At 35.1% G+C, this 24,992-nt stretch overlaps 1 protein-coding gene across 2 annotated transcripts in view; it reads left to right on the top strand.

Annotated features, from left to right (window-relative positions):
- The first annotated feature begins 15,855 nt into the window (after positions 1-15,855).
- The window catches only part of LOC117336135, a 35,438-nt gene continuing 26,301 nt past the window's right edge, over positions 15,856-24,992 (top strand). For both annotated transcript variants that reach the window (XM_033896519.1, XM_033896520.1), the window contains exons 1-2: positions 15,856-15,985; positions 21,954-22,258. In XM_033896519.1, the coding sequence (XP_033752410.1) occupies positions 21,973-22,258 (286 nt within the window). In that variant the 5' untranslated portion in view covers positions 15,856-15,985; positions 21,954-21,972. The remainder of the gene's footprint in view (positions 15,986-21,953; positions 22,259-24,992) is intronic.

The raw sequence follows: 24,992 nt of genomic DNA on the forward strand, positions 1-24,992 counted from the left end.
TTTTCTGGCCCTGTCACCATGTCTTGTAGGAGTTTTCTCTGGCCCTGTCACCATGTCTGGTGTAGGGGCCCTACACCAGACATGCAGCGTGTTCCATTTAGCGGAACGTTCCGGTTGTGCCAACTTGGAACGGGTTCGCTAAATGGTACATGACGTTCCAATCACGTTCTGCGGACGCGAAATCCAACATGGCGGACATAACCATGATTGCGTCAGCGTCCTATACGTTTTTGTCGTTTTTCAACGAGGACGATGACGATACTGTAGAAACAGCAGCGGCGGTTTGTAATATAAGAAACGAACGTACCCGAATTTCTTTTCATGTACTGACTATTGTCAAATATTATGATGAACAGGAGTTTCATTCTCAGTTCAGAATGACCAGGAGTTGTTTTGAACTTTTCTTTTTTTTTTAATTTCATTTTTTTTATTTATAAATCAAATAATAATGCAATCAAGCATATTTAAAGTTTCAAATTTCAACTAAGATGTACAGCCAGAATGATGTGCGATTAACTAACAAATAAATTATTATCACTATAGACACTATCCAGCATATCTGATGGTCCCTGGATGTTTTGAAATCTTAATAGATCTTATTCATGGCACTGGTAAAGTGCCGGTCTATCATGAGCAGGGCCGTAAGCCCATATCTATTGAAAAGCAAGTTTTGGTAACCATATGGTACTTAGCCAGTAAAAATTCACACACAGAGATAGCAGACCGTTTCGATGTCACTGTCAGTAGTATCGCCAGGACTAAGGCCCGAGTCATCATCGCCATAATGGAATATGATGAAGGAGTTCATCGATGGCCAACTGGTAAATAACACACAATCTACCTTTTACGATGCCATCTACTTTCACTTTTGAACTTGATAGAATATAATACAGCCAAACCTCATTAACTCGAAGTCGTCGGGTCGTGAAAAAACTTCCGAGTTATCTGAGTCTTCCAGTTAACCGAGTTTCAAGGCAGACGTGTTGGTATATTATATCTATAAAAATCATTTACATAAACCAGAGACCTATATGTCTCTGCATAAACACGCATCCTTAACAGAAACACGCCTATTTGATTTCAAATACTAATTATAACAAAATCGTATTTATTATTTATGCTAGACACGACATTTCTAAAAAGTAAATAATATATGATACAATACTATCATATCGTTTTGAAATCAAGTAAGCCAGTATATTTGTGATTGGGAGTCGTGTCCGACATGCCATTTCTAAGTGAGTGAAAGACGAGAAGATTAACACAAAATTTCATCACTTTAAAATCTATTTAAATAATTTCTATCGTGGTACAAAAATTATATTATCGTTAAAAATCATTAAAAAAAACAATATACGAAGTCTGCGGCAAATAATACATACACAAATGTATCGGCACAGATCACGTGTTGACAAGTGCAGTAGCAGCAGGAACGATCAGAAACGTAGTCCTGGAATTAATTCACACGTAACCCGACCATAGTTGTGATTTCAGGTGTGTCGGATAGTTCCGCCTGAACGCACATGGTGACCTAGACAGCTGTACAGAGGCGCCAGCTTGGGTGTAACTTGGGTATAATTATCGCACTGCTTTAATCATCAAAGGGATTAAGTTCTGTTTGTCAACATCAATACTGTTGGATTTTTTATTTGTGTGTAACAACCATAATGTACTCCAGTTGCGTAGTAAATATATCCCAAATTACTACTACAGAAATCCTAATTACTTTAAAATGAAAGGAATGTTCTCAATCTTTTATAAGAAATTGTATATGAATGTCAGTTTATTTATCCAAAAACTAGTCGAGTTATTATAACACACCTTTATCATCCAGCATTGTGATTATGCAGTATGTAAGCTTTATTATATTAATAATTATATTTATGAAAGGTTAAAATGTATTTTCCCACATTTCCTCTTCAAATTATATTATATTTTGCCTGTCATGCATCCATTCTGTTGAAAATGTCTGACCTCTTGTTATACACTATTATGTGTGCCTGAGTGAAAATAAAATCTTGAAAATCTTGAAATCTTGGATCTTAATAAAGACGGATTTTACAGTAAAAATAGTCAGATATGTTTAAGGTAATTTAATAACAAAACGAAACAAAAACTGGATATTTCCCGTGCACGAAATTGTAAACAATTTAACCAAGACGTACATGTACGATGAGTATATTGTTGACACATTTTGTCTTCGGGATAACCGGTACATTTTACATAGGTTTTATAATATCGCGACCAATATTTTACTTCGGAATAACCGAGTTTTTCGAATTATCCGAGTTCGAATTATCCGAGTTTTTATTACTAAGAAAAAGAAGGATTTTTGCCGGGACCGGAGTAATACTTCGAGTTGAACGGGGTTTTCGAGTTATCCGATTTCGAGTTAACGAAGTTTGCCTGTAGTTTAAAATGGTCATTTAAATCTACTTACGTGGCACAATGCCGCAAAATAGGCTACAGTACATAGTCCTCGTCCTCCTATGCCGTTTCAGTCAATTCAAAACAATGTGGGTTGAATTTCACAAGAGCGATAACTCCTGCAGGTGCATTCGATCGACAAAATATTACTAAGTAAACCTTGTCACATTCAAATTCGATGTATCTATTAACAATTCCAGTTTAATTACCGGCAAGTGTTTCGACAGACTTTTCTTGAATCATCTGGATATCAGCAAAATCGTTAAGGAAGAAAATGATAGTAAATACAATAATAGAACATTCTGTTGTAAACGGTCTAATATTGTTTTTTTAAGACTGGCCAAATCCAAAGACTCGCCCCCTTTATTCAAATATCTGGTTTCATATTTCAATATACAATATCATTATTTAATTTACTAAATGTTAGTTTGATCAGAAATAAAACAATTAACAAGTCATTCCTAAATCAATCAAATCTTTTATTCCTCTGTTAAGAGATTTACAAAATGAAAAGTTAATATTTACATAAAATTAGGTTGAATGTGATCAATTGAATTATTTTCTACATGTCCATGTATGAATTACATTACTATTGCTGTCACATTTAATACTGGTACTGTTTGTAGTATTGCATAAGTTACATGATGAGTTAGTTTAGGAGAAAAACATATGTGCAGCACGTCTAATGTATTTAGCACTGTCCAATAAAAATCCCTGGTAATCCTCTATAGATTCGTATATCTCTGCTGGAATTGTTTTGCCAAGAAGAGCTCTAAGGAAATTCTCATGGTGTAAGTTGTCCAAGTAGATAAATAATTCGATGCCGTATTTATCTATTATCAGTGTTGTGAATATGTCACGAAGGTCAGCTGTAGCACTACACACAGTTACAAAGTGGAGAATGGCGTCTATGTACGATACATTACATAATTTACATCGTTGCTCCCTCCACTGGGCATGCCACCATTTTACACACGAACTTGACAATTTGGAGGTCTTTACTAGTTTTTGGTGTATTCCATAGAATATATGGATATTTATTTGTATCATGGATGTCTCTAAATCTCAAAAAGTCTAAATCTGTCACAAGTCTGTCTTTCAGGAGGGTGTCTTCCATTGTTTTAATAGAATGTGAGACAATCTGTTTCCAAGCCGTTTTAGAAGAGAAGTAGATATTTACCAAGTACTCCTGCAGGAATAAATACAAGCTGTTTGTTATAAGGGTTTTCAATATATTGGAACAATCTTCAGAGTAAAAATAAATGGTTTTGGCTAATGATCATTCCAACGGTGGTTACAAAAACTTTATACATAAACGTTTACGTAGGTGTTGAACATCACTGCTCCAACATTGTGATTGGAAGTTTCTGATAGATACAGTAGCATCGCCAAAAATGTCGAGACGTAAAAAGTATTAATAAGCCATGATATTTAGAGATCGGAGGTATGTTTGTCTTCTCCACGTAAAAATACCTTTCATTATATTTCACATTTAAATTAAATTTCAAGGAACCCGACTACAGATGGTCCAGGAAAAGTTCAGGAGGAAACATGTTTTATTTTAGAAATGCTTAATTCAAATAGACAGAAATATTGGTCCATTAGTACATGTGTATATATGTATAGTCAGACTACCTTTGGAGGCAGAGGAGTAAGATCTATTCTCTGACCCGTGCTTTAGCCCTGGACAGGACTGACCAGTACAGCATGTATGCATGTACAGATGCATGTATGTATGCATGTATGATATATACACTTTAATAAAGTATCCACTAAAGAAGAGAAAAAGATTAATTTTATTACCCCTATTATCAATGAAGCCAGATTATTTCTAATCTGCCATCAATCTTTACAAAGGGACGAAATGTACCGAAACATGTTTTATTTTAGAAATGCTTAATTTAAATAGACAGAAATATTGGTCCATTAGTACACGTGTATATGTATAGTCAGACTACCTTGGAGTCAGAGTAACAACATCTATGCTTTGTCTCCGAATAAAACTTCATTCATCTATAAGTGTGTCCAGACCTTTCATTTTCAACACCACATCATTCATCTATAAGGTGAATGGTTTTCCCGGAGTTGTTGGTGCCATTGACGGGACACACATTTCCATAGCTGCGCCAAGTATTCATAAAACCTCTTACTTCAACAGAAAAAAAATTCTATAGTGCTACAGGTACAAAAACGTTTTATTTTTTTAAATAAGATTCTTAAACTGAAAAACACTCTGCAAGCTTCATGTTTGCCAATTTCAGAATTTCTCCCCACAGTGGTGAGATCCCCCATCTCAGTCGCCCCAAAGGATGAAAGTTTTCAGTATTGATACTAAATTCAGTATTTTGGAAATATGTTCTCCCTATATATTAATGGTTTTTTTTTTCAAAAACAGGTATTTCAGTATTTTGAAATTCTGACACTTTCATCCATGAAGAAGTGAAAGTTTCTATCAATTTATGTCATGGGATACTCGCCTAATGTAATCCACACTTTGGGATACTTGACTGAAGTGTAATCTACGTCAGGAGATTCTTGACTTCAATATAATCTGTATCATTACAGGAATCTTTAACTGAAGTGTTATCCACCTCATGGAGTACTTGACTTTAATCCACATCTAGAGATACTATACAAATTAAATACACAGTATGGAGTATTACATCTTTATCCAGACACAAGTAGATTTATCAGACGATGAACCCACTTTGTGGCATTATTATAACTATTACCTGTATCATTAACATACACATGTGTAACACACACACGTGTAACTATGGTGTTGACTAGCACACCGAGTCCCTGACAACTATGTACATGTCGAGGAACCAATCCACACATATTCGCTATAGAGTAAGGGCGGAGTGGCTCAAATTGTCTGTTGTATGTGCTTGATAAAGGCATATAACTCAATTGATTTATTAAAATGTCATACAAAACCATTGGTATTTGTTTGAGTTGTTGTTTTAAGTATCTGTTTGTGTTTTTCTTTGGATGTCACTTAAGATATAAAATGATTTTATTCATAAAATTATTATTTGGTAACGTTATTTCGAGCTTTATATATGGGTCTTAATTAGGACTTAACTCAGCAATTAAAATAAGATGTACCAGAGAAGTAAATGAAATTTAAAAAAAAATGTGAGTATCTAACACCTAATTATTGGAACCTCCTAAAGACATTAATGGACCTGAATCGGTTTTTAAAGCTGTTTGTTGCTTATAAATGCGTTATTTCTCATGCAAGAATAGGTGTTATTAGCTCACCTGGTCCGAAGGACCAAGGTGAGCTTATGCCATACCGTGGCGTCAGGCGTCCGTCCGTCCGTCCGTCCGTCAACACAATTGACTTCTTCTTCTGAACCGCTGATCAGAATTCAACCAAATTTGGTAGGAAGCATCCCTAGGTGGGAGGGATTCAAATTTATACATATGATGGGGCTGACCCCCCAGGGGCCTGAGGGGCGGGACCAAAAGGGGTCCATTTGGCAATATTGATATAAACGTCTTCTTCTCTGGACCTAAGCAATGTATGACATTGATATTTCAGTGGTAGCATCCCTAGGTGGCTTGGATTCAAATTTGTACAAATGAAAGGGCTGACCCGCGGGGGGCATGAGGGGCGGGCCAAAAGGGGTCCATTTGGCAATATTGATATTAACGACTTCTTCTCTAGACCTAAGCAATGTATGGCATTGATATTTCAGCAGTAACATCCCTAGGTGGTTGGGATTCAAATTTATACATATGATTGGGCTGACCTCCCAGGGGCCTTAGGGGCGGGGCCAAAAGGGATCCATTTGGCAATATTGATATTAATAACTTCTTCTCTGGACATAAGCAATGTATGACATTGATATTTCAGCAGTACTATCCCTAGGCGGTTGAAATTAAAATTTATACATACAATGTATGATGGGGCTGACTCCACAGGGGCCCGGGGTAGGGGCCAAAAGGGGTCCATTTGGCAATATTGATATAAGCGACTTCTTCTCTGGAGTTAAGCAATGTATGACATTGATATTTCAGTGGTAGCATCCCTAGGTGGCAGGGATTCAAATTTATACAAATGACAGGGCTGAGACGCGGGGCCAAAAGGGGTCCAATTGGCAATATTGACATAAACGACTTCTTCTCTGGAGTTAAGCAATGTATGACATTGATATTTCAGTGGTAACATCTCTAGATGGCTGGGATTTAAATTAATACAAATGATGGGCTGATCCCCCCAGGGGCTTCAAGGGTAGGGCAAAGGGGATCAGTTTGACTATATTGCTATGAAGGACTTAATGCATTTTTAAACAAGTAAGATCAAGAGATGAACACAGTCCTGATGTAAAATCCAGGGGTCTTTCCCCACCCCCATGGGACTTAATAGATAATAATAGATAAACCAGGTGAGCAATACAGGCCCTCTGGGCCTCTTGTTACATATCAAAATACCATTTTCACTTGGAAATAAAAAATTAATGGTGTATATTAAAGCTCAATAAGTGAGTCCCTAATCGAACTGACAAATATACGGCGGACCTTAATAGGATTGAGTGGATCTGACCTGTAGTTTGAACCATTGTTGATAGAGGCAGTTCAAAAGTAGGAAAATATATTAAATATGACTTAAATTTGAATATTTTGCCATAATTACTAAAACATCCAGGTGAACTATGCAAGGATCTGGGCCTTTGTCATTCACCTACGCAGATTTATGCTGGAAATTATTGAACATGTCATGCACTGTACTTTCTCTGTGTAGAAACATTTGTAAAAACCGAGGTGATAATTTGAACAGCCAGAAAAAATCGCTAGATGTACGTCTCAACAAGACGTTCGCAAAATAAAACAAGAAGCCAATTAAATAAAAAATGAATAGTTATAACTGTACTAGAGTTAGAACCCTTGTTAAAATGTTTCAGAAAGAATGTAGAGGAGCTACTGCAAAAAAGGATTAAAATGGATTCATAAAATAAACAAAATCTATTTTGAATGTACTTTTATCGTGAATTCACTTAGAAATAAACTTAATAATTCAATCAATATGCATTCAGCAGTCAGTTTTAAACAGGGATGGTAAGTTAAGAGGCTTGTGACCTCAGGCTGCAAAATAGTTGTGTTTTTCCAATAAAGGCATATTTTCCAAGAGAAATTGCTGTTGACCACCACCTGGCGGATCCTACATCTATATTTCATATTTCTTTTATATTACAAATGTTCAAACGGTGCCACCAGTTTAAAATTAAGTACCAAATCATGTAATATTATGTTTACACTTTATTTACGACATCATAACTCGTGGGAATCCACAAAAATTAGATAAATAAATAAATGAATAAACAAAATAAAAATATTTCATGCTCAAAAGCAGTCTCCCATGCATCATTTTTTGCTATACTATGACACATCTACTTAGTTCACAGACACCATTTCAACTATACCCTATACACACTGTCGACCACAAACTACTCGGCGACTACTAATCTATCCTTTCTCTGGCCTTCTCTACTCTCCTCGAAGTCTCCGCACTTCAATCTTCTACTCTAAAACACTCCTTTACTCCCAACTCCAGATTGCATCTTTACTGACTGTCTGCCCGACTCCAAACTGACTGTTCTCTTCGACCTCCTCAGTCTATACTTGGACTGGCCACCAGCGCTGACGTTTTTTGTTAAAGGATTGTTCAACTAAATTCCAATACTAGCTTGTCTCCCCCTAGTCCTAGAGACCAGCAATCATGAAGCTACATTTTACTTATAATTTAGAATTCTAGAGACGGGGCCAATCTATTCTAGCCTAGATGTGTTTCCTTTGGCAGAATCCTGCTGCACTAATACAAGGTTGCTGATAAGGATAAGACTGACCTTTAAACAAAATGATCCTACAAATGCTGTATACCCTGTCGGATACGGAAAAGCTAAGCCTGTTTTTCTTAGTGAACAAGAGGTTTTTGGCTTTCGCTATGTTGATAAAAAAATGTGGTTGAAGCATGAAGAACTTTATCTCTCTCTCGGAAATGTAGTCTCTCCCGAACATATCAGTGGTATTCAACGCACGGGGAGATTTTGGAGGTTATATGTTGATAATACGGCTGACAGAACTAAACTGTTAACTGAAGGGGTTGTAGTCAGAGGGAAAGAAATCATGCTATTACCCGAGAATCCAAACAGTCCAAAATACGATCTTGAAACGACCACAAAGTTACGCGTATCAAGCGTCCCGTTGTCCGCTGATGACGGTCAGATACGCCGAGCTCTAACACTCAAAAACTGTAAAATTATCGATATGTACCGTGAAAAGTTGAGAGTGAATAACAAGCTTACTAACTGTGATACTGGTGACAGAATAGTAATCGTTGAAAAGCTGACAAACCATCTTCCTAAATTCATTAAAGTTGGTAAGTACAATGCCGGTCTCTGGTACTACGGTCAACCCAAAGAAGCTTCTAATACAAATACTGTAACAAAAAATTCCGTCTGTGTGAAATGTAAAGAAGAAGGCCACACTTCTTTTGAGTGTAAAAAGGGATGGGTCTGCAACTTCTGTCATGAAGTAGGACATAGACAGAATGAATGCGAATATGAAGGTTTCGCCAATTCGTCAGATAGCAGCGATGAGGACGACGCAGACAAGGACAGTAACGTTGAGGAAAAAGAGATAACAAAGAAAGAAAAGCGGAAAGAAAAGCACAAAAAGGACACGACACGATCTCCGAGTAAGGGGACAAGTACAACAGACAGGAAAGGCAGAAAAGGTAACGCTGGACCAATGGAACGTTTCCTTAAGTCAGCTGCACAACAGAAGGACCAGACACCAAACAGAGCAAGGGACAGAAGTCAATCAAAACATAGATCCCCACCTACACCCGCTGAGGGGAAAGAAAACAAAAAAACGAAAAAATAACCTAAAATGAAATTAATGCCATGAACGTGTTACATTTATTAACATTAAATGTACAAGGGTTACGCGACAAGGAAAAACGATATAGACTATATGAATGGTTAAAACATCAAAAATTTGGGATTGCTTTTTTACAGGAGACACATTTTTCTGAGGATTTGTTTGAACAAATCAATAGAGAAATATGTTCTTTTGCTAAAGTTTTTCATAGCTTTGGGAAAACCAATAGTAGGGGAGTATGTGTTTTGATTTCAAAATGCGTACCAATATCTGTAATAGATAGTAAGTCCGATAATGAAGGCAGATATGTCATGCTCAATTTAGAATTGGATGATAATGTCTATACTTTATTAAATCTGTATGCTCCAAACGATGAAAAGAACAGAAACACCTTTTTTAGAAACGTGAACAGCGAATTGAATGCTTTTAAACAAGGAGTAATTATAGCAGGCGGGGATTTTAACGAAACTAATGATAAAATAGATAGAATTTCAAAAAATGAAAGCAGAGTGTTTAGAAACACATATGGGTATAAGCAACTAACAAAAAACAACAGTTTAATTGATATATGGCGATTACGGAACACTCACAAAAAACAATTTACATGGAGAAGAAAAATGACAGGAGATGCTAGTAGGTTAGATTATTTTTTGATTGAAAATTGCTTAAATGACATAAAAAGTTGTGACATAAGACCGGCACAAATAAAACATACAGACCATCTGGCAGTGTCTTTAAAAATCCAATATAATAGTTCAAAAGGTAAGGGAAGCGGAATTTGGAAACTCAATAACAGTTATTTAGAGAATGACGAATATGTAGACTTTGTTAAAAAAGTCATTGATGATATTATTAATGGCAATGAAAAGTTGAATCCAACTGATTTATGGGATTATTGTAAAGTTATGATTAAACATAAAACTATCGAATTCTGTAAAGAAAAGAGCAAGAAAAAACTATGCATTATAAATCGTCTAGAAAGGGAATTGGCAATTGAGATTGTAAAATTTGACGAAAATCCCAGCAAAGAAACACAAGATAAAATTAATGATTTTGAGAATCAGTTAAACCTCCTCTACCAAGAACGAGCTAGAGGGGCCCAAATAAGAGCACGGGTGGATTGGGTAGAAAACGGGGAAAAAAATACCAAGTATTTCTTGGGCATAGAAAAACATAGACAATTAAAAAACACGATTACACAATTAAGATCGGATAATGGGGAAATCGAAAGAGATCCAGAAAAAATCCTTCGTGAAATTGAATTGTTTTACTCAAAATTATACCAATCCGACAATCCTGATAAAAACAAAATAAACACTTATATCGGAAATTGTAAGGTAGATAATGTACTTAATGAAAAAGAGAAAACTTCTTGTGAAGGAGAGTTGACCATGAAGGAATGTGAAGATGCTGTAAAACATATGAAATTAAATAAAAGTCCGGGAAGTGATGGTTTAACTGCAGAGTTCTACAAAACATTTTGGGGAAAAATAGGAAAAATTGTACAAGAATCCCTTAATAACTGTTATAGAAGGGGCGAATTAAGTTCTTCTCAAAAAAGAGGAATTGTATCACTGATTTATAAAAAAAATGACCCATTAAGTTTACGTAATTGGAGGCCGATTTCTCTTTTGAATACAGACTATAAGATAGCTGCCTACGCTTTGGCATCTCGAATCAAACCTCTCATGTCAAAGATTATCAGTACTGATCAAAATGGTTACATAAAAAATAGGTTTATTGGCTACAATATCAGGCTAATTCAAGACATAATTGACTTTTCGGAAAAAAATAACAGTGATGCCTGCATATTATTTTTAGATTTTTCTAAGGCCTTTGATACGATTGAGTGGGATTTCATGTTCAAAAGTTTAGAAAAGTTTGGTTTTGGGGTATCTTTTATTAATTGGGTAAAAACGTTATATAATGATATTAGAGGAAGTGTTAAAAACAATAATTGGCTAACCGGAAGTTATAAGATATCACGTGGTATAAGGCAAGGCTGTCCTTTGTCTTGTTTATTGTTTGTAATAGCAACAGAACTTTTAGCTTGTACATTGCGTAATGAAAAAGAGTTACATGGCGTCAAAGTACGAAAAAAAGTTATAAAGTTATCTCAACTAGCTGATGATACGACGTTGTTCATGAAATATAATGACATTGAAATGGCGTTGAAGTTAGTGGAGGAGTTTGGTGAAGTATCTGGCTTAAAGTTGAACAAGGATAAAACAGAAGGGATTTTTGTCGGAAGAAATAAAAATAAAGATGAAAGTCATGCAGGTATCAAATGGGTCACTATGGTTAAATCGCTTGGGGTTTACTTTGGCAGAAACAGTAAAACATGCTCAAACCTTTGTTGGAAAAAAAAAATAACAAGCATAGACCTTCTACTAAAGAACTGGAAGAAAAGAAAACTTACTTTACTCGGAAAGTCTATTATAATACAAAGTCTGATCATACCAATGATAACATTTCTTGTAAACACCATCGGAATTGATAGCAAGACTATAGCAGTTTTAGAAAAGATGACATACCAATTTATATGGGATGGAAAACCCGACAAGATAAAGCGGAGTATAATGATTGGCGATTATGCAAAAGGTGGGCTAAACGTTAGGGACATTGATTGCCATGTTAATGTATTACGCATATCATGGATAAAACGTCTGTTAGACAAACAGGAAGCTAACTGGAAACTAATTCCAAGTTTATACTTTGAAAAGTTTGGAGATGATTATCTTTTATTCAAAATGAACACTGGTACTATACAACTTCTGCCAAAACACCATGGAATTACAGATTTTTATTTGGATCTACTTATTGCATGGTATAAAGCTCAGTCCGATACCAATGTTAAGAAAAACTTCAGAGAAATCAAACAGCAGGTGATTTGGGGAAATAAATACATCACTTTTAATGGCAAAGCTTTATTCTTTAAACATTGGTGCGATTCTGATTTAATTTATGTAAATGACATTATTGGAAAGGACGGAATTATCGATGAAAATCTTATACATCAAAAATTAACTTGCAAAAGAAATTGGATTGTGGAATTATTAACAATTAAACGCGCAATACCTAGAAATTGGTTACAGGAGCTGAAAACAGAGAACTCTAAATCAATTGTGCAGATTTTATGGAAAGAGGTCTGTCTATACAATTCTATTAAAAAGTGTGTAGTGTCATTGGCAAATTTAAATAACCATCACATTTACGCAATACTCAGAAAGGAAAAAACTTGTGATACCCTTAATTCAGTTATAAAGAAAGATATACTAAACATCGGAGAGGGGACTCACAATCTAAGAAACCTATTTCGTTTTGTCTTTAAAATGATACCTGAAAACGATGAAAAAATATTTCGCTGGAAATTGCTTCATAACACTATCCCTAATGGTATTCTGTTAAAAAGATGGCACATTAAAGATAGCGAAAATTGTCATATTTGTAATATAAGGGATGACTACAATCATTACTTTATTGATTGTTGTTGTGTCGACCCAATTTGGCAACACATAAAGCAGTCGATGGATAGACTAGGCTACACCATTGATTTAAGAAACTTGAAATATATAGTTTTCGGCTACAAAATTACTTATAATGCATATAATGAGATTAACACCCTTTTATCATTGATTGGTTTTGTAATATACAAATGGTTCCATCTCAGTGAGTCAAGAACGAAATACGTGGATATACTGCAGCTATTTAGGTACGAATTAAGAAGAAAATTGTACCTGACAGTTTACAAAAAAATGTCCCTATTACCTAACTTTCTGTAAAAGACTTGAGGTATAGTGCATACAATACATTTAAAAATAGGCAAGCATTGCTGAACTTACGTAAAATCAAAAGAAAAATTGTAACAATATCATAATTTTTTTTATGATGCATTTCTTAAAAAATGTGAAAATTGAAAAATAAAATAACAAACCACTATGATGAAACGAGAATATGAAGTGTGAGCATTGTATCATTTCAATAATAAATTATGAATATTTCAATGGATATATAAATATAATATTACAATGTATGTATGTATGTATGTATGTATGTATGTATGTATGTATGTATGTGTGTGTGTATGTATGTATGTATGTATGTATGTATGTATGTATGTATGTATGTATGTATGTGCAAGTGTATGTATGTACGTATGTATGTATGTATGTGTGTGTGTGTGTGTGTGAGTGTGTGAGTGAGTGTGTGTGTGTGTGTGTGTGTGTGCGTGTGCGAGTGTGTGAGTGTGTGTGTGAGTGTGTGTGTGTGTGTGTGTGTGTGAGTGTGTGTGTGTGTGTGTGTGTGAGTGTGTGTGAGTGCGTGTGTGTGTGTGTGTGCATGTGTGTGCATGTGTGTATATGTGTATGTATGTAATGTGTACCATTCCCATGTTTGTATCTACATGTGTGGTGCTTATATGGGTGTATTTATATGATTGTAAGGAAATGTTAATACAAAACTAATGTAAAGAATGATAAGAAAACTGCTCACATCAAAGAATTATTCTCTTATCTGAGTGAAAAGAGAAAAAAAAAAAGAAAAAAAAAGACTGACCTTTATGTCCAAGACTTGCTAAACTTAACCCAGAGGTCAGCTCATCCGACCACGCCGACAAGTTATCTCACAGACTAGACCCCCCCCCCCCCCCCCCCCCACCCGGCCATTTTAGCTTCTAACATAACAGTTATCTGTCTTGTTGACTACCTAAATAAACATTCAACAGTTGATTATAGGTTCCTTAGGTCTAAATGATTCAGTCCATTCAAAAAATAAAAGGTATAGAGAGTTTTATCACTTATCCTAATCCTGCTCAAAGATAGAAACTTGACCATTTGTGCAAAGTGTTGATTTTTGGCTTTAATGTGTGTCAACCCAGTGACATGTTGAACGATATTGGACATAACAGACCACCCTGTGACACTCCAAACCTTAATATTAACATGCCTTTCTATAAATTCCTAAATAAAAATTCAGCACTGCCCACATGCAAACATGAATACATGAATACATAAGTTATTTGTACAATGAACAGTTAAATGACCAGTAGATGCGCACGTTTACCAATATTGTGCAGTAAACAGTTGATTAGGTTCCGTAGGTCTAAATGATTCAGGAAACCTATTCACATAAGTAGGCTGTCATTTTCATATCCATTTGCAAAACGAACAGTAAAATAATTTGTCACTTTGAAATATGAAATGTTGTTCCAACGGTCATTCCTGCAAAATAGGTCATTTTTTTCTATCAAAATAACATTCAGATGATAAGAGACCAGGCAGCGTGTTAGAGAAATCACCTAACACCAGAATATTCGACAAAATCAACAGAAATGATCATACAATGCTGAGGTACAGCAGGGATTACCATCGCCCCCCTCCTCCCCTAAAATTGTATTCCAAGTAACCATTTTTTTTATCAGAATCAAAACTATGAATTTCATCAGAACACCCTATACATCAAAGTTTATTCCAGAACAAAATGTATGCCCCCCTCAACCCCCAAAATCCTTGACCAGCCTATGATTACATTTTAGAGGAAAGTTTTTCAGATTTTTTTTATTGAAAACACTGATAACAATACAGCTTACAAATGTTCATACCTGACTAGGAATATTTCTGATTAATACACAAGACAATAACTGCGAAACAACATAAAAAAAGTTAAAACCGAGCCAATGGTTAAGAATTGTATTAGCAAACATTCAATGGAGAAAACATTCTTCATCCTTTATCATATTTTTGAACACCATGTGTATATATAATTTCTAAATTATATCGTAAGTATCAACGTTGGATACCCACAGTTGATTGCAGTGTACTGATAGCCATATCTCTGTCAGACAATAAATCAATAATAATTTGCTGAAATGGTTTAAACCCATCGATACTAGATTTCAGAAACACGTTTCGAGACCATTTGCCGTCAATGTAGTGGATATGCAGCTTCTACAAAGCGTATGCTGCTTTAAGTCTGACTGTCTGAAATTCTGATAAGAAAATGTGACAGAGTCATTTAAATTCACCGAGTCGCTCCACAGGTGTCATTTAAATTCACCGAGTCGCTCCACAGGTGTCATTTAAATTCACCGAGTGACAATGGTAACTATCCGACGATGATAATAATAGCGTAGTGCGGTGTAACCAACCGTGGCTGTACGACAATGCGTTAATATAAATTACCATTGTAGTCTGTTTTCACAATCCTGCAATTGGACTTGGGTATATTATGTATATATTTTTCATTATGATATATTTTTTATGGATCTATGTCTCCAGCTCTGGTAATAAACCTTGTCGGACACTCATGAACGCCGGTTGCGATGAAACCTGAAAATATCATAACTTTCCCCGGACGTTACGCGATATCTCCTGTTGTTATTAATCAGGGTATTTTTGTTTCCATTCTGACCCTGACCCTTTTTACATGTGTGTTCCATTTGTTGCAAAATAAGATCCCAAAGATAACAGGGACCTTTTCTGTCTCGTTTGATGTTCTGAGATTATGGCCAAGCTATCGGCTGGCTGGTTGACCTTTTGAACCGCTTTTCGTAGTCTACATATCGCCATTATCTCAACATTACACATCGTAATTCATGGTTCGTTCTGGACGTAATGGGGCCGACAACAGTGAGGGATATGACCGTTCAATACCGAAGGTGTTGACAGAAGTATGTATTGTATGTATTACAGAGATAATGATCAAATTCGTTCCAACATGGTGCTGTAATAATCTTTGTTGCATTCAAATACGGAAGTATGCTTAGATGTTGAAATAACAATTTCCGTTTTGCATTAGAGATATAAGCATTTGGCTGTAGTTAATTCTGCATTAGCATTATACTAGTTGTTTGATATTCCATTGTCGCTGAAGTAATCATGCCTATTGTTTGGGATCCGAATACGCTGAGTGTGCTTGCTGGCATGTAAAATAATTACACTAAAGATCCCGAAATCATATGATTCAATAGTAAAGAAAATGGCCGAATTGTCCTCTGGAAATTCTTTGATAATATTTTCCCTTTCAGTTTAACAAAAACAATGGAGTGATTTAAAAAAAGTTTAGGTATCAATCAAGGTCATTTTTGCAACGCAGCTAAAATTTGCGCCTTGTGAAAAGTCAGAAGAATCCGTTTAAAGCTGACAGTGCAAGTTAAAAAGCATCAAATTGAAATTAAAAAAAAAAAATACATGTACAGATTTCCAAAAATCGTTTCCGAGACAATCCCCAGTTATGGTAGTGTCGTATCTAAGGACGGGCAGACATTTTTCTTTTTTGTTATGCGTGGATACAACCAAGCCGCCGCTGCTATAAAAAGAACGTGCTTCGTCACACTCGCATTCACTCTAACCTCAGGTGTTCACGGTGACCACAGGTGCCTGACTCGTTTTTATAAAATAATAACATATAGAGTACATATAAATGAGAAAGGTTCTGAACTCCCCCAGGCTTGAAATCTGATGTATTTATTTCTAAGTACCGTAGCTTCGGTTGTATTGGGTGGATTTTTTCGAAGTAGGACTTAAATTGAAGAGAAATGGTCAATCTTTAAAATAAGCCATAACATGTTGTCGATTTCTCGATATTAGTTTACGAAATCGGGCGTGAAACTTCAAAATCCCCTCGATTTTGTTTAGTCGGACAAGTTGACGTAACGGGGTCACCACACTTTGACTCTATTGGACATAGCTTTAAATACGAAGTCCACGGTTTAATCAAGAGGTACGCTTCATCAGATCACCGAATACAACTATTACATACACTTACTTTATGTATACGAGCACCCTATCGACGGCCCCGGGACTTTTTATGCATACTGATAGCAGATTTTCCACTTGAGTAGCCATGTTGTGTCAGCCGCGGTAAATTTGAAAAAGCATTCTGATTGGTTCAACACATTTTCTATAACCAATCAGAATGCTTGTTCAAATTTACCGCGGCTGACACAACATGGCTACTCAAGTGGAAAATCTGCTATCAGTATGCATAAAAAGTCCCGGGGCCGTCGATAGGGTGCTCGTATACATAAAGTAAGTGTATGTAATAGTTGTATTCGGTGATCTGATGAAGCGTACCTCTTGATTAAACCGTGGACTTCGTATTTAAAGCTATGTCCAATAGAGTCAAAGTGTGGTGACCCCGTTACGTCAACTTGTCCGACTAAACAAAATCGAGGGGATTTTGAAGTTTCACGCCCGATTTCGTAAACTAATATCGAGAAATCGACAACATGTTATGGCTTATTTTAAAGATTGACCATTTCTCTTCAATTTAAGTCCTACTTCGAAAAAATCCACCCAATACAACCGAAGCTACGGTACTTAGAAATAAATACATCAGATTTCAAGCCTGGGGGAGTTCAGAACCTTTCTCATTTATATGTACTCTATATGTTATTATTTTATAAAAACGAGTCAGGCACCTGTGCGGTGACACACCTCTATTTTTTACACTATATACACCACGTGACCTACAACTGACACCAAACAGAAGCACTTACCTGTAACTTGAGCAGAAAGATGGTCAGTGTCTCTCAATTATCTTTCAAATTTTGTTGAAAATAAAGTCTCCAAATAAATGCTTGAAAATGCATAACGAATTAATCCCAAATACTCTATCCATCTTCTCACGTGTTTTTCGTGGGTGTCCGAGGAGTTCCGATTTTTACTCGTATCCTACACTAGCACTCCTCGGATGTTTTCCTATTGTCTACACTACACTAGGGCTGTTGTGCGGTTTTATCACGTTTTAATTGCGTTATGGCACGTGCACAAATAATACATTTGTACGAAGACACGGAAAATATTTCGAAGGAAACTATGGATATAATGATGTAACAGTTGTAAAGTTGTTCTTGCTGCATATCCCACTGGAAAGACTCAGGTAGGAATTTACTCATATATTTACTCTGTTTATAATTTCATTAGGTACATGTTTTGTTGGGGCCCAACTAGTTTGTGTTGTCAATACTTTCTTTTCTTTCTTTTATTGTAAAATAAAATATATATGTATATATATAAAGTTACCTCTTCAAATTCCATATTCAAGTTCCGTAATGTGAACAAAAACTCATTTGCGTTTGTATTGAGAACGTATACTATGTACATGTATCGATAGACTGATACATTTATAGCGGCTCGTATCTACGCATAACAAAAAACAAAAAAATGTCTGCCCGTCCTTAGATACGACAGAACCATAATTGGGGGATGTCTCGGAAACGATTTTTGGAAATCTGTACATGTATTATTTTTTTTTAATCTCAATTGGATGCTTTTTAACTTGCACTGTCAGCTTTTAACCATTCTTTAGTTATACAGGCAGACGACAGATTTGACAATGTTTCATGTATATTCATGTTTCGGTGGGATTCTAAGTACTGGGCGAGGACATGAACATATGTCATACCGACCTTGATCCTATACTTATAGGCTGAGGAAGTGACCAAAATGGGTCAAATTAGCTGAATGGTTAGGTTTCCAGCAATGTTATAAGTTCATACAGGAGCCGGCCTAAATAATTTTTACCCTTTGAGACCATTCACAGAAATATTGCTTTGTACCATCAATGTTGGTTCCCTTGGCCATACATTTAATTAAAATTGATCGATGATGCACTGGCCTAATTAACTAATCACGTAACTAAATTTCTAAACTAAGAACGCAGATTGTCACCAAACAGATAAAAAAGTAATTATATATTTTAACGAAATAGAAAATTTTGAACCATTAACTAAAAACCAAAGTACTTAACCAGTAAGTATACCGCTGATACTATTTATTTTTAAGCATTTTGTTGAAAAAGAAACGTCTAATGCTTTGTGAACAAATGACATTTTGAATGTCTTCCATCATATTCAGTCCATTAAAAAAAACAACGTATAGAGAGTTTTATCACTTATCCTAATCCTGCTCAAAGATAGAAAATTGACCATTTGTGCAAAGTGTTGATTTTTGGCTTTAATGTGTGTCAACCCAGTGGCATGTTGAACGATATTGGACATAACAGACCACCTTGTGACACTCCAAACCTTAATATTAACATGCCTTTCTATGGAACGCCAAATTAACATATATTCAGAGATAGGTTCAATTCAATTAGAGATAGATTTAATTCAATTAGAGATAGGTACAACTCAATTAAAGATAGGTTCAATTCAATTGAAGATATGTACAATTCTATTACAGATAGGTTTAAATAAGACTAATTGAACCTATCTTCAATTGATTTGAACCTATCTCTAATTGAATTGTGCCTGTCTCTAATTGAATAGAACCTATCTCTAATTTAATTGAACCTATCTTTAATTACGAACAAAATAGGGGAAAGGGACGAATTAAAGATAGGTTCAATTGGATTAAAGATAGGTGCGATTTATTATTTATTTATTACACTCTAGGCATAAAAATAGTGTAAAGTACATTGTTCGGATCCAGCATGACTGCTCCGACACCTTTACTCCCATAAAGGATTATTATTACCAGTGTCGTACTGGACAGATAAAAATGGAGGTATGTATCCATGTAGCCAGTATCCTATACTATGTTTGCTACTACATGTATTCATATTCTTCAGACAAACCAAATTCTCTACGTACGTACAGTAGGCCTAGTGCCGGTTTGTAATCGGGTACAATCTAACAAAACATCGTCTGACCAATTATATTCGGAACTCGACCGGTTATTTCGACCAACTTCTCCAAACCGAACCCTCTGTAAACCGAACACATATCAATGTCCCATGCATGTTCGGTTTATAAAGGTTCCACTGTACATTCATTTGGAAACCAGTAAGACTTTGCATCCAAAAGTCAAAAGGTATAAGACAAACCTCAAGTTATATATATTTATGCTAACAATCGTCCAGGTTTTAGGTATGGTCGACTTTGACAATTAGAACTTGTAGACTAACACTGACATGGTTCAGCAGTTTGAGAACATTTTGAAAGAGGCAATTTGAGTGGGTTCTTAATGTAGGTCGGTTCCTATGTACTTATAAAACCAAGTATAAACATTTTAGTTTAGTTCACTTTACAATATTTCAAAACAAAGAGATTTTCCCCTTTGCTTTTCTTTTAACAATTGCATAGCAATATTTTAAATCAATTCTAATATTGCTTTGCATAATACTTCTTATTACTAATTTTGGGCAATCTGTTTTATACTGTATAAAGATGTCTTAAGCATATAATTATGAATGGACTGCAATGGAAAGTTGTGTTTTTGACCTTCAGAAAAATTCGCTTAATGTAAAAAGAGAGGGTTCTTACTCAAAATCTGTCACCTTTTTATATCCTGTTCCTGGGGTATTTTTAGCATGTTAATGTTTAGTTGTTTTTTTTAATTGACGAAATGATTAAGTAAAACCTGATATAAAAAACTGATAAATTCCATTAGCACTGATTACGTTTTTGAAACTTTAAAATGTTGCATCAAATATACCGTATAGCGGGAAATTTTAGCGGGGCTTTAATTTGGCGATTTGGCGGGTCCGTATATAGATCGCCAAAATCAAACCCGCCAAATTTTAACACCGCCAGTTAAAAAGACGCGAAAATTTCAATTTCGCCAAAAGTTTCCGTTCTGACCGTCATTTAACCTTTGATACTTCCCGAGAGTAACGGATGGTTGTTGCCTGGAAACTGTCGGCCAAAATTCCGATATGTACATACGAATAGCTAATGAACAACTACTCACGATACATGTATTTTTATGAAAACAAAACCATTTATTTATACCATTCAATGAACTGATGTCAACACTTTACCTTTAGACTCGTTGTTAAAATTACCTGTACGTATACACATCATACAATAGATGACCACTGCGATATCATACGGTTGATTAAATTCTCTTTGTCTGTTGCTTGTACACATACTCATATAAACACTAATTTAGCAAATAAAAATATATGTGTTCGTCTGACGATTTTTGGTATAGTTTCCGGTTTCGAGACAGATGATCGATAATACACAACACACTTAATCAGCATGGATAGGATGTATGGACATAACATAATTGTCTACATATATCGGTAGGTAATGCATATGCTCAACGCCAAATTAAAACCCTGGATTCAAGGGAAATCGCTAAATTTCAACCCGCCAAAATTTAATCTTCAGTTTTCATGACCAAAATTGCCAAATTTTATGACCGCTAAAATTTCTCGCTATACCGTACTATTTTTAGCAAGTTTTCTTCAAAAGTATTCGTCCATTTTTTTCTTTGAATTAATTAAAAGCTAAATAAATTTTATATTGCTCGATCAAGTTATAAAACATACAATCCGGAAAACAATAATTACATTTTGCATCAAATAGGAGACCTCTGAAGAAATATATAATTTTCTCCTAATGTCTGCGTGATAAAGTAGTATTGTGTAATAGTTGTCACGTCTTCATGGTTCAGTGCACAAAAACAAAGCTCACGCTACGCCGGTCTCCAAACTGGCTGAGTCTCTTATCCCTCTATATACGCCCCTGACCTTATACATTCAAATTATGTTCCTAGAATTATTTACATATCGATCCAGTAAAATCCGTGACTAACGAACAAGGCGGAGATTACAAAGAGCGTCAGGGTCATCATGGTTTTCACCATTGGAATATTTTAAACCAGTACACAATCTTTATATTACAGTTCATGGAAAGTTGATAAGATGTCCAATCTTTTCCGATTTCGACTGGCAGCTGGTGTGACGTTTGTATGTTTGACTTCTCTTGTCTGGCTGACTCTATATTCACGAAACTCCAATCATGGATCAGAATTCCTCAGGTTAATCCAGCATTTAGTAGTCAACGATTACTTTCCTGAAAATCACCAGGTAATCAACATGAGTACTCGAAATCCAGCAATGTTTAACTACACCTTGAATGGCGATGGGGTTACATTACGACACGTACAGATAAAGCCACAGAGAACTTCTCTGTCACCACACACCAGAGGTAAGTAATTATTTCAAATTGTTGTACACACAATATATAAGTACCTAATTATTACGTTTCAATACATATTGGGAGTTTGATAGAGCTAAAATAAATTAAATGGCATCAAATTTTGTTTCGGCCACATATGACTCGACAGTGATGCAATAGGGGTCAATTTTGTAATTCAAATTTGTAATTCATCTTAATTTATAACAATGCAAATATATCATGCATAAACATTATATCTCTCGCACATTACCATTCATTCATTAAATATTCATTAATGATAAACTGCTAATATGGCCATAGTGCCTCTTTATTATTCTTATATTATTACTATTATAGGTATACTTATGATTATGCCAAATCAAACAACTAAATCTACATTATGTCCGTTATATATAAGCGTTATTTAGTGTTAGAAAAGAGGTTAAAGCAGGCCTAAAATGGATAGGGAGTTTAAGGGTTAAAAAAAAAAATAATTAAGGGGTGTTTTGAAAAGACGCTATGTAGATGTGTCTAAAAGTTCAAGGATTTTGAGGCTCCTTTATTTGGAAGAACACTTTACATAAGAAAATTAGAATTGTGATATTATTTATAGAGCCTTGCTCTTTTTCACATTCCCATAGTGTGTGAATTGTTGTCTCGATCTCAGTCTTACATTGAAAACAAATAGCAGTATAGGTAAGAGCTGCTTTGGATAGATAAGAGTTTGTCGTTAAAACGTGCTGATTTATTCTGTATTGAAGCCATTGTAATGTTGAATTTCTAGTTACTGTAAAAGAAATCAAATATATCGATTTCCATGTGTCGCCATCATATTCACACAATTCATTCCATTTCCCCCCACTGGATATGGTAATATTTTGGCAGAACAACTGATAAAAATCTTGAGTTATTTTATTTATACTTCATTAATATTTGTAATTCTTTCATGAAAACGTACTTCTGTAATCCTTATGAACTATCCTTGCCCATATATAGATACAAAATTATGTTTACCATGCACTTTTTTAATTAATTGTTAAGAGGATCTTAATCTTATAAACAACAGTTTAAATGCAAATAAGCCAGACATATTTGCACACTTCCACCTGTGAGCATGCGCAATTCCGTCTCATGTAAACAAAAATGGATTTGCATCTGAGGCATCAGAGGATACTTAAAAGGGTTACGGGTCTCATACCAAACGGAGACAGTGAATGATAGGAAAATATATGGAGAATTACTGTTAGGATAGGATTATGATATGGTTTTTTTTCTCAAACAGTTGCGATAACATCAAGAAGTTGTGAGCGAGCTTACAAAGGCTCGACCTTGATCTAGATCAACTACGGAGTAATGTTGTGTAATGTTTTTGTTTTTATGGATGAAATAAGGCACCTAATGTATGTTAATGTTCGTTGGCATTCGTACACAGAATGTAAATTGCTTCTAGGAAGAAAACTTTCTCAGTATTGCTTTGGTTTTATGAGATCAAGGGATTTTTTTATAGGAATCATTGCATCAGTAACAGAAAATAATGACGATCGATCTGTTAAGACCCAGTAGATTTGAAGTTGCATATAGCTACACATTATTAATATAATCAAACATGTTAAAAAGGCACATACTTTAGACACGGAAATGTATATTACGATTTAGTCAGCTGATAAATATGTTGGCTCATGAGTATAACAATCGACAAATGAAACATTCAAGTTGTAAGTAGAATTGGAAACGAACGTGGAAACGGGTACTTAAAACGAACAGTGTATATTTTTATACGGTTTATATACTACTCTGATACTCAACAAAAGGTGAACAGGTACATCGAAATTTATTTAGTCTATTTTTTGCCACCTGGACGTGATGCCAGGATATTTAGGATATAGACTGCCCATCTTTTCAGTTTTTTGAACCATGTTGCTTTTCAGAAATATAACAGCATACAACTTATCTCAGTATAAGATATTAAAGTTATACATGAAGTTCCCGGGTTATAGTCCCTCACATCAAATCAATATTTTACATTCACTTGACGAGGGCTGAAAATAAAAAGGAATGATCTGTTTAATGAGAAAAATCATAATTGTAAGGTGATGTCCAGATTTTCAGATTTATAAAAATCGTCAAGATCATCCCTGATGTCGTTTATGTCAACATGCGAATATATACATGTTATTATACGAATTGTGACGAACGTGGAACGCAATTTTTAATTAAGTCTTGTACGTGTTTATTAGATTATTAAGTAATGTTAAGTTTATCCCAGTACACGATTTGTTCAATACTCCTCACCGGACCCACAAACATAAAAAGTACATGATACTAAAAATATAGACAAAATAGTATATAATATAAACTGTTAAGTTTAGTTATGTTGATAATCAAATGAGGTACTACATCCTGCAATACTTAATTTAATAGTTGCAAATATCAAATGTAGGGTGTTTAATATCCTCATCAACATTGTGTATGGTTCCGCCTATTTTAGAGGTATCACATTTATTTAATAAGTAATGTCATATTTCTGTGGTAGGAATACATGAAAGGTAATTTATGCGTTAGGCGAAAGCAGAGACGTACCAGTATATACATGTGTTCACTTCCATGAACACGAATTCCTCTCAGGTGCCTCATTTGTGTGCACACTGTAAATAGATGTTGTGGTCGATTTGAATCATCAAAACAATAATTCATCTTTGAATCTATTACTTGTGATTCATTTTACAAATATTTGCCTCGTATTTTGTTAAACAAAATCCAAAGA

This window comes from Pecten maximus, chromosome 10 (assembly GCF_902652985.1).
Source record: "Pecten maximus chromosome 10, xPecMax1.1, whole genome shotgun sequence".
Taxonomy (NCBI): Eukaryota; Metazoa; Mollusca; class Bivalvia; order Pectinida; family Pectinidae; genus Pecten; species Pecten maximus.